This window comes from Atta colombica, unplaced genomic scaffold (assembly GCF_001594045.1).
Source record: "Atta colombica isolate Treedump-2 unplaced genomic scaffold, Acol1.0 scaffold32, whole genome shotgun sequence".
Classification (NCBI taxonomy): domain Eukaryota; kingdom Metazoa; phylum Arthropoda; class Insecta; order Hymenoptera; family Formicidae; genus Atta; species Atta colombica.
Genome location: NW_017259426.1, coordinates 1,910,431 through 1,922,534, shown reverse-complemented (window position 1 = coordinate 1,922,534; position 12,104 = coordinate 1,910,431). Strand labels below are relative to the sequence as shown.

Sequence of the window (12,104 nt, the reverse complement as noted above, 5' to 3'; positions counted from 1 at the left end):
CTCTCTCTCTCTCTCTCTCTCTCTCTCTCTCTCTCTCTCTCTCTCTCTCTCTCTCTCATCTTCCAACTGTCCCAGTGAATATCACCGAGTTCATACAAAATGATACACGGTGCGCTACTTTGTCACACGATCGCTTAAATCCGTCCGCAAAACGCACTCTAACTCCGTCGTCCGTGATTAAAGTCACGCTGAATTATCGTGAGTCGAGATTATTGCCCCAGCGCTCGACCGTTATCGTTGAACTTACGAAATTTATGGAAGCACGCTTCCTGTGTTTTGCAGAAAGATATGGTCGTGAGTAACGGATCGGCGATCGCTTAATTACTAATTAGCTCGTATATTCGTTTTCCTGTTTCCTAGATTGAAGTGCGCTGTTTAACAAGTGCTTTTGTAAAAATGAATAGAGAAAAGATTATTATCTTAGCAGACTGTGAATTTAAGAAACATTCCGTAGATTGAAATGTAAGATGAAATAACATATATATAAATCATACACGCTAAACTTATTTGCCACGTTGACGACTCTTTCATTTAATATTCCTGTATACCTCTTAATCGAGACATATAACTCTTATGTATTATTCACTTCGTTTAATCGAAATAGCTACGGTTTTATCGTATTGATCTTACATCAAATTTCATCTTTGATATTCTTCTGTAAAAAATTCTTCTGTCTAAAATTAGTAATCAAGAACGTGTCAGTCAAGAATGTGATCTCCTTTGCTTCGCTTGCAATCAGAGCACTACTTCTCGGCAACGTCTGTTCGACTGCTGAGAGAAGGCAGCGATATCGGGCGGAGGGGTGCGGCTAAGTCATTAAATCCTGACGCGCATACATAGCCAGAGCAGGACTAATCTACGTCCATTAAGCCTAATGGGGAAAGAGCGGCGTGCATTCCGCGGGCTGCCTGTCACGCGGTTCGACGAATCGCTGTCATCCGCATGTTACCGAAGGAATGAAGCTGTGCGCGTGGGCCCCGCGATCCCTTCATCTAACGAAAAACGAGTGTCGCTGACTTTTCCGCCGTGCACATCTCCCTCAACCCTTACCACTCAAGCAAAAACCGTCCCCCGAGACCGAAACCGGGTCATTAAACGGCCGTACATCATCCACGCGAGACGTATCTCACGGGCGGGGCACCGAAGAGTACAGAATACCAGCCCCGCCTCGTCTCATTAGCTGCGAAATATTTCGAGTCCTATCGGCGACGAGCTGTGGATGCTGCTCTTAAGGTTCTCATTTCTAAATGATAACATTAAATCGATCTTTACATCCTATTTACGAGCGTCCTTTGGCTATAAAGTCTTAATTCTCCTTATAAGATCATCGGAAGAAGATCATCGGAGGAAGATGTACGGTTTTGTTAAAGTAATATCTAAAAATTTAACTGACTACAAATCTGAAAATAATTTTGTTTGGACAAAATAATTATGTGTCATTATTAGATATCAGAGAAACAACCCAATTCTTTGAGTTAAATAATATTCTGCTATTTTTAACTTCTATGTATGTTAAAATCAATCTTTTCTATATTAGATAGTTCCAAAGTAAGCAATATCCATATTAACATATGTGTGTATTTAGTAAATAATAAATTTGAGTCATATTTTCTCGAGTTAAATTTAACTCTATTATTTTAATTAAATTAATGATACTGAATAGGAGCACGACAACCTAAAAATGATTAAAAAGAATTCAAATTGGATATGGATTAACATTATGAATTTAACTAACAGTGCAGGACGCTTAAATGAGTGCTCGAATATTAAAATTTTTGCAATATTATCATTAACGTTTGAGCGTTTTATATAATTATTTTAATGATTTATCAAAATTATTTTATATCTGTATTTAAATTTTTTAATTCAGCCAAGTCGTTCTTTCCATATGAAATTGTGAATTTATCTTTTTATACATATGCAATTTCGTCGCTGACGAATTTAAGTATATACTAAAAAGCTACTTTTTCAAGAAGTACACATTGTATTCGATTACACAACGAACAAATACACAACAGTTCTACGAAGAATCTTCTTTTCTCTGTTAATAACCGCGTTTGTTCATATCTGATGACTTCGCGTAGGTTACATTGGAATTCTCGTGTCGTGCTTCGGGATATTCGTTCGAGACTCGAAGCGCGTGCCGACACATCGGTGTCGTTGTACAGACACGCTTAATAATACTACGTATCGGTGATTGGTCTTAACTGATATGCCGGACATAAAGCGCGCGAGACGACGTAAGCGGGCCTGCCCGTACGACAGAGGGGCCTGTTCGTCGCTTTCTTATTGTCTACCCTATATGTCTCCGGAAGCAGGGCCAATCCGCCGGAAAGACGAGACCGTTAACCCGCACGATCTCGAGACCTTGCGGCCGTGCATGCCAACGCTGCATTATTGGCTTTTTGTATGCTCATGTTAAGTGGTCGTCGCGCACGCTCACGCATAATGCGCCAGATCCTTCGCACCTCCCGGTTTCGATTTAAGGGATAGTTCCGGGCCAGGCGTTACCGAAACGTTTCGCACGATACCTTTGCTATTACTTTGCGAAGATGATAATAATAATCATTTCATAGAATTAGTTGATGAGTTGATAATATAACTATTATCACGTAGTTAATAAAAATGACTTTGTGGTTAGTGTAATTTTTCGCGTTACAAGAAATAATACGAAAATAATTTAGAATATAAATAATTAACAATGCATAATTGATAATATAACTATCACGTAGTTAATAAAAATAACTTTGTGGTTAGTGTAGTTTTCCGCGTTACAAGAAATAATTTACAATATAAGTAATAATAATTTATAATATAAATAATAATAATTTATAATATACATAATTAACAATGCAGAGAGTAATTATATATGAAAGATATACTTTTTATTTATTATAACTTAAATAATATTCCTTGCGCTTTAGACGATGTAAGATATGAAGAGAAAGTTTATATATGCTAAGAAACTGTCTACAAGAAAATTATGGATATATAACATGTGATACAAAGTGATAGTGCACGCAGAAGAATGATGAATAAACAAAAGTGAGCACTTTAAAGTCAGTTCTTTTTCACTTCCGGTTGTTGCAAAAACAAGAGCTAGAGGGAATGGAAGTAACACATTCCTTTTAATGATAAGATATAATAGGCGTTCACAATAACGGGCGCTTCAGGCATCACACACTGCTTCTTAAACATCAATGTAAGCATTTCTTATTAGCTTCACCTTTATGGCACGATGTTAAGAGATATATCGCGTGCATACAATTCGATAAAGAGCTGAATATAATGTGTTTTATATGCGAGTCAAGAAAAGCTTTCACGTTTGTCGTGCAAATCCGTTCGTCTCGAAATGCGAAGGAAACGCGAGAACGGGGTGTGTCGTCGACGCGCACGAAACTTTCTGAGTAGGCGCGCATTAGCTAAATAAGCATAATTTCACGAAAAAGAAAAAAGAATCGATTATTCTTTCGACAATCTTTCGCAAATCTGATAAAGATGTTTTCCAGCAAAAAATACAGTATAACGTAATGAATTATTACGTCCTTGTTGTTTGCCAATATTATACAAAGATGAAATGATCACTGATATCACTATGTTACATTGTGTCTCTCTTGTTGGAAAGCACCAAAGAAATATATATAAAAGTTTAACTTTGAAAGGAAGACATTTCCGATTGCCATTTAAAATCTTTGTCCAGAATTGACGCAGGTGTAGATTGCTTCGCGGCTGCCGCCTGTATCGCCTGTTGACAATTCATAGAACTCACGCGTGTAGTTCCGGTGCGGCGCGGGGCCCACGGACTCGGCGCGGTGGGTCCTCGTAAAGGAGGACCTCGGTCGCTCGGCCACGACTAGAGCGAATGGATGCTAAGCAAGCTGTATTACCCGATCACTTCCTTGCATACGAAGTAGCCATCGCCGGAAGTGCGTCACGCATGATAGTATAGGTTCCACGCGTTGACCGCTGTTGTCAACCAGGTTCGCTGCTTCGCCTTTAGAGGAGCGTCTCTTTCGCTCCTCGCGTCATGGCGAAATACGTGATCGTCGATTATATATACATATATATATATATTTTTTTTTTTCTCTTGAGAAACAGCAGGATATCGAACGCCTCGATCAATGTCATTGACGTAAAACGCTGGGAATTGAATCTTTATCAATTTGTTGACTCGCGTCAGCGATATAGATATTATGTAGAAAAAGATTAATGCTGTGACCGTAACACTTAGAATTTCACAGACTGCACTAAAGTTATACACGGCTGAAAAAATCGTTTCTCCTTAAAAATAGAGGCTGTTTTTTTTTTTAAGAGACATAATCGATCAAATTAACACACTCGATAGTTTGCCACAGTTAAATGGCACGCCATATGCATAGTGCGAATTTTTAATACTAGCCTTATGAAATTTACAATTAAAATTTCTCAAATGAAGAAGTGTCTGTGTTTTCCAATGTATGTACATTACAAATGGTAGGAGCTGGATTGTGGATACGTTCTAATATCGTTCAATCATATTTAAATATAAACCAAAATCATATTTAAATATAAATACACTCCGACTTTCCTCCTGGGCAGTGTCGAAAAGTAACGGTTGAATTTAAGCAAAATTATAAATGAAACGCAATGTGTCGATTTATATTAAAAATGTCAACTGTAAAAGGGAAACAGCCAAGTCTCATTAGCAATCGAGGCCCATTCGCTATGATCGAAAGTGACCCAACTGTGATACTATTCATACAGAAATATTTCAAGCGTGGACTGGCTGTCCAACAGTAATTTATATTATCGGTCATATTTACATAGATACGAACCAATCATCATGTGTACACGCAATAATTCTTCGTTTGTGCATGAAATGCGCGCCGTTATAACAATCGACGTTTTTCGAGTTTGCCACAATCTCGTAAACTGGCGAGATCCCGGAAACACGACTAAGCGGGCTAATTATCGATATTTCGGATGACCTCGCCTGAATCGTCGCGTCACGTTGCGTCACATCGCTTGCGCCGCTCCGAATACTTTCTCCAAATTTTTAACCTCCATTATCCCGGTGATCCGACTTGAAATTATCAAACAAGACCTTTCGCCGACCGCGTCAGACACGCTGCGACCGATTCCGAGTGCGCAAGAAAAAAAGCGTCATGGCGACAGCCCCGGGTCACTTGAGCGCTAATTTATTGGAATGTTTATGTGTTTCTCTCGCCGTCTTATCTCCGTTCGTACACCAGCGTATCGACCGTAGAGAGGAAAAGGAGCACATACAACCTGATCTTTCTCTCTTTTTCTCCCTTTCTTGCGACGGAAAAAGCATTAAAGTGCGTCGACGTTGAAAATACATAATGCATCGTAGAGATTACGGAGTAATTAAGATTCGTCTGCGTCTTATAGATTTGCAAAAGAACACTATGCTCTTGCTATAGAGTAGGAGCATCTTTTCTATATAATATGTTTCGGTGACATTAAAATAATTATCACGTCCGCTGTAAGCTATCAACATCAAGAAGATAAATAAAATTATAGCGTGGCATTTCCTATCACTCGCGAGGATCTTTCGGAAAATTTTTACCTTTCTATGAAAGCTGATATGGTACGACATTTATTTCGCTCGGATTGTCTTCGCTCTTTATGCGAATACATTTTTCTGATACCAGCTAGTTAGACATTATTTAAATCAACGTTAATTTTTTGGCAATTATAAACTTTCGTTTAAAACGATAATCAGTAATTATCTAACTTATTTCCAAATGCAGTTTGTTATCTAATTAAGCAGTTGTTGTTTTGGACCGTTGAATCTGTATACATAATAGATATTGGATATACACGAAATCAACATATGTTAAATATAGTGAATAATTTGGAAAATATTTACAAGACTTACCCATTGAAGGGGTAATTCGCAAAAGCAGCATCGTAAGGGTGATACATCGAGGGATAAGGCCACGCTGCTGCGGCTCCAGCGCCCAGATTTTCTTTAAGATCTAGACCGGCGGCCTGTAACAACGTACAAATAAATATCATAATATTTCAATTCTGCAATTGCTGATCATGCAATTATTATGATATATATATAAAATAATGAGTAACAAAAGACGAGGTGAAAGATAATGATCGGTAAATTAACGAGTGATAAGAGTAATTATTGTACGAGATTGTTTTACGTCGAAAAAGTTTGAATAGTTTTATGTCACATAGTTTTTTTTCTGGCTGTTAATAAATATGTACGTGTATAAATATATATCTATATATACGTATCATATTAGCGGTTGCAGCAATAATTTTCATAAGTTTTCAAGTGTCCATGCTGATTTGCACATACATGGATTTATTTCGATTATTACCGCGCATATGTATGTGCATTCTCCGAACCCGGTCACTCGTTATCACAACATTTAAATGAAATCGCGCAGAATGCGGTTAATTGCTCGAAAGAGATCCATTTTTCGGAACGAACGTCGCAATTAGTTCGTATCGGTCGCACGGCTCGGTCCGATCTCTGATGCATCAATGATGATAAAAGAATAGTTGGCAAAGCGCTGATAATAATAATTAGGTTCGATGTGTGTGGCTCTCTTGTTTGCTTCTCTAACCCATGACCTCGCTTATATGACAGGATAGTCACTATTAAATTTCTGTATTTTATCTAGCGGATATAATAGGCTCATGAAAGATTTTTTCTTTCTTTTTCTCTCTTTCTTTGTTAGGGCTATAAAAAGTCTTCTCCGACAAAAATTTTACTCAATATAATATTGAATAAAATCGTTTTGGAATATTATTTTTTCTTAATTCTTTTTCTTCTTTTTTTAAAGAATTTCTTTTTCTTTTTCCAACCTCGTATTTGTACATTACCTTTTATAGCACTTCATAATTAACCAAAAGTTTTATTTGAATACATTTTTTCTTTTTATATTTTTATTTATAAGAGTGCTTTTAAGCCCATATCAGATTATATAAGTTGACAATTACGATTAACGATTCCCCGCTTTTGTTTCAGCCAATCACGATATAACGAGTCCATCATGATTGGTTGAAACAGAACGAGGCAACCATCAATCGAAATCTGTAATCTAATATGGGTTTTAAAGAGAATATATTCCCAAGCCGCTAAATAAATGACAATTCTCTCTCTCTCTCTCTCTCTCTCTCTCTCTCTCTCTCTCTCTCTCACGATACACATACATATATAATAACATCTTAACTTGATATGTTATTAATCCTCTGTTTCCAATCTGAGTTTTTTAAGCGAAATCTAATTCAAATTTCTGACATAAGGAAAGGCGAAGTCTCATTTCTCCTCTTAAAGAACTATTTAGTAATGTAACAGAGATGTTGAAATGTAATCCTGAATTTTTTTAAAATCCTAGAACAATAAAAAAAATTTAGGCTAACCGGAAAAAAATCTAGACTGCAGACGGACGAAGTAAAAAATATGAATGCAGTCGGAGGATTAATATCAGATATCCGAAATACACACAAAATGACAGACGAAATGTTTTTACACGATAACGTTCGGGGCTTTGCAAAAAGCAATGTTTGTGACAGGAATTACGCTATATAAATCTACGAAACCGCAGCCAGATAATCACCATGAACAGTGTAAATGCGAATGCCGCAGAGCGGAGGTTAGAAGATAAACGTTTTCTTTAAAAAGCAATACTTAATGACTTTATACAAGTAATATCGCGAACGTCGCATAGTCTGTGCACGACCTGTACAATCTGCTCCCTCGTTAAGAACAGGCTATGGCTATATACTCGCACCCCTTAAGCTCGATCATAAAGAGCGACGATAACAACTCGGTCTTAGTGACAACGACTCGACAATATGTGAGTGTCCTACTGTTACGGTAGAATAGATTCATAAATTTCCGCTTCGTCGCTATTTCTTCTTACATGCTTCGCGTGTGGTCCGATAACGTTTGTCCAACGCATGGACGAACATACAAAAGCACTTCTTCTAGATTACACATTAATAATTCTTTCCCAGTCACCTAATCATGATGACATCGCGAATCGCTGTACGAGAAAGGAATAACGGTGTGAAACGAAAAGAAGTGCTTTTTTTCTGCACGCGTAAACGAAAGGCGCGAATTGCATCACATCGGAAAAATTGGATCGCTAAACTTTGTTAATCCGCTAAATAAACACGTCATTTCGAAACATTCAACGAAGCCATGAATATAAAAATCCGTATCAGAATTTAATCTGCACTCAGTGATACAGAAATATAGAAGTTCGTTCATACTGGGATTTAATCCACGTGATAAAAATTTTACGGCAGAATATAACGTTGCTACTATTGCCGGCTCGCACGAAGCATTTATCGATATTGGAGAGCTATGTTGAACGTTTCGACGATCTGAGATCAACGGTAGTGCGCAGGAACGCGGAAGTACTGCGAGGAGAAACCTCGCATCCCGAGCTTCCAATGAACTCTACGTTCAGATATTAACCTTTTAGTACTTCACGCCAAGTTTGAGAACCATTTGAAAGAATGGCAAGTAGAATCCGAAAATATTGACAGAATTGTTGTAATTTCTACTCGGAATATAAAGGAATCTTCTTATACACGACATTTACGAAAATATTTGCACAGAATTATAAATGCATTATAAAGAATTGTCATTTAATGGTTTATAATATCTTTAAATTATATTTCACACGATATCATATTTTGTTTTTAAGTACTTATATAATAACATTATACTTAAAACAATTATTTTTCTTTTATACGCTATATTCTGCATATTGATGATATACATATTTATTTAGCTTCATTTTAAAATTTTTAAATGCGTTAACTCAACACTTTGTCCGACAATGATAATTAATTCTACAGTTACACACGCGTAAGTGAAATTAATTTGTTACTTTAGGAAATGTAGTTGCTTACAGGAAATAATGGAAATTACTGATTGTATAAATATCTTAGGCTATTCGTATCACCTAGCATCTTCACATCTAGAATTTCCGCTTGAGTCTTTTTATAGTATTATGCAGAACAAACAAGATGACTTACATAAAATGCACTATATCATGAAATATATTTGCTTGTTTCTCTAACAAAAGAAATAAACATAGTTAGCCATATGGAATACAGCTATACGAAATCCAATATTTCCGGATTATATTATCATCGATAGAATCGTAAAATCCATGATATCCTTTGTTTCATGAATTGCTCCAGTCATGCATCGATATTATCTCTCCCCCAGGCTTGTCGATACGCTACTTTTCTCACTGCGAGGAAATTCTAAAAAGTTTACACCATATTCCGTTGCGACAAAATACTATTACAATCGATTCAAAGGCTAGTGTCGAGCGCGTAGTTTAACCGTGTAAACAATTATGTATTTTAGTGGAAATAATGCATGCGAAGTTTGCAGAGAATGAAAAAAAAATCCTTCGTTCGTAGTCATGGAAAGAAAAAACGCGAGCATAGAATTGTCGAATTTTGATTTCGCGAACTTTCACCTCGGTCCTTTTCATTTCATTGTACACTCAATAGCATCGACTCACCGTGGGCGTGTAGAAGGGTGCTTGCTCGGCGCCCAAGCTAGGAAAGTACGCAGCCATACCCTCAGACGCCGCCGCCGCGGCGGCGGCCGCGTATGGCGCGCTGTACATAGAGAGCGCGGCCGTGGGTAGGCCACCTAGACGCTGATAGCCACCCAGCAGTTCGTACTGGCAGGAGCAGACGGTCTGGCCTGTCAGTGGATCCGTGAAGATTGGCCGACCGGTATCGCAACACCTGGCAGTAGGACCCCCGGCCGATGGTGGCGGATGACCCTGGGACGGGCTAACCGAGGTAGTGGGACTGCCAGGCGGTCTTACAATTGCGCTCGTCACGGCCATCCTCGCTTGCGACAGACCGGCTACGTCCAGAGGATGATTCGTCGTCGTACTGGCGGCTACGCTGCTGACCAGGGACGAGCCGCCCGCGCTGAGGATTACACCGGTGACAGGCGAGGCCGAGGACGGCGCCAACGACGAGTTCACTGTCACAGGACACTGTAATCAACAAGATCATAGAGCTCCAATCAGTATCCAATTGAAAATTGATTTAATTAATTGCACATGAGATTACACGTGAGATTTTTTTCCAAGTTAAATTCAAGTTAAATTCTTTGTGAGAATTCTCTGTTTCTATCAATGTACATTAACTTTAATCTCAGTTCAATTTATTCTGCATATTTTTTTTATTCTTAGAACTAGAAAAATATGAAGAGTTAATTAAGATTAAAATTAAAGTACATTGAGAAACAAGCGTTAGGAGCACATATCTCGTTAAAGATTAGATATATCGTTACGAAATCTCAAAGTATCGACAACATGTTACGACGTGTTGCAGCTGGCGAATAGTACGAGGCGATCTCCGTTATGAAAAGGTGAACGCATCAGGCTTCCCCCTTTTATTTCCACGACTAAACCGAAAATCTACGAGCTCTGGGCATAATGCCGGCGAGTCTCATTAATTCCATATCAAACACTACGGCTAAATAGATTAGCGGGTTGAGTGCCTTTCGCGCCCGGGAACCTAAACAAACCCCCGTGCAACACCCCTACCCCGTAGAGAGACGCTCCCCGCGATTGTCCCAGCCAGCCATCCATCCATCCATCCATCCATCCATCCATCCATCCATCCATCCATTGCCTCGTTTCGGTAGCCCCAAACATATTGTCGAAACCCCCGTACGCATTGTGCTGGGGCGAAAAACCCATGCGCGATACGCATTATGGCGTCGAGAGAGAGTCGCGTTAATGCGTGTCCTCGATGTGTCGCCGATGTTTCGAGGGCCAACTGTCGCACGTTAGCCAAACGTGTGTGCGTATGTACGACAAATACTGTATTTCCATTATGTTTCGATGCGCATTGCGATTGACGACGATAAAACTAATATAAAACAATTATGCATTATCCATATAAAGTAATTCTTCGATTTCGGATTAAAAAAATGCGTTTTAGAGTACAATTTCTCTATCGACGAATCGATTTAAATATGAAAATATCTGATAGACCAATTTTACAAAAAGAAAAAGAAAGGAAATTTTCTCGAATTAAAAATACGTTCGATATTCACATCGCGCGTAAAGGAACTTGTCCTTCGCCGGATACATAATCATACATTCGACCATTCTCTCCGAGAAATCGTAAGATTCCAGGGAGTTCGAGGGAAAAGCCGACGATGGCAAGAATGCGCTTCAGGACTCCGAATCGGGCAAAGGGTTAAACGACGAAGCGTGTTGGTGAGTGTCCGCTTGCACGGGCCATAACTCAGTCCTAGTCCTCGAGAGAGGAAGCCAGCTGAGTTATTCGATGCGATCGCATCGAAGCTGCTTGCCAGTCGCAACCGTGCAAACCACAGCGGCAACTATATCACCTTTGAGATGTCGCACAGTGGTGCCTAACGTAGTTTTTTACAAATGAAATCTTATTCTATCATATTTTTTACAATATAACGAAAAATTGATGCAATATTTAAAAAAATTCTATCATAACAAGAATCGAATATTTCTCTATTCTTATTTTCTATTATTTTTCCTTCATTTAATTTTATTTATTTTTTTTAATCATTTATAATAATTATTAAACGGAAACTGTAACATTAAAATTTCCATAATATGTTACATATACGTGTATTTGTATATACAGGATGACAAGAAAGTCATACAGTTCTCTGTTTTTATCAAATTATTATTCAGGTAACACGTTATTTATTGTTATTTTGATATTAATATGACTGCAAATAGCGTTAGCTTGCTATCCTAAGTAATAATGTATATTTATGAAAAATTCTGGAGTATGTTAGTTATATCTTATCAAATATCAAAAAGACTCTGCATCAAAAAATCTTTATTAGTTCATTGGAAAAACTGAAAATACTCTATTGATTGCCCAGGAGAATTTATTTACAAAAAGGTGCGCGGCCATCGTTGATGCATTCCAAAAACATTTTAAAATTTGTACCAAAGCTAAAGGTAGCTATTTTTTTAATGTTAATTATTAGTTTTAGATATGATTAAAACTTTAGAATTTGTTTTTCGTAAATATACTAATTTGATGAGCACAAAACTTTGTGCTCAAACTTTTTTATTACCCTGTAT

At 37.9% G+C, this 12,104-nt stretch overlaps 1 protein-coding gene and 1 long non-coding RNA gene across 2 annotated transcripts in view; one reads left to right on the top strand and one right to left on the bottom strand.

The window, feature by feature from the left end:
* LOC108690388 overlaps nucleotides 1-12,104 on the top strand; it is a 315,031-nt gene that overhangs the window by 188,895 nt on the left and 114,032 nt on the right. The gene's annotated exons all lie outside the window — the stretch shown is intronic.
* LOC108690382 (iroquois-class homeodomain protein IRX-3) overlaps nucleotides 1-12,104 on the bottom strand; it is a 31,453-nt gene that overhangs the window by 8,212 nt on the left and 11,137 nt on the right. The window contains exons 2-3 of the mRNA XM_018197641.1: nucleotides 9,519-10,010; nucleotides 5,882-5,994 (exon numbers count right to left, since the gene is read on the bottom strand). Of these exons, the coding sequence (XP_018053130.1) occupies nucleotides 5,882-5,994; nucleotides 9,519-10,010 (605 nt within the window). The remainder of the gene's footprint in view (nucleotides 1-5,881; nucleotides 5,995-9,518; nucleotides 10,011-12,104) is intronic.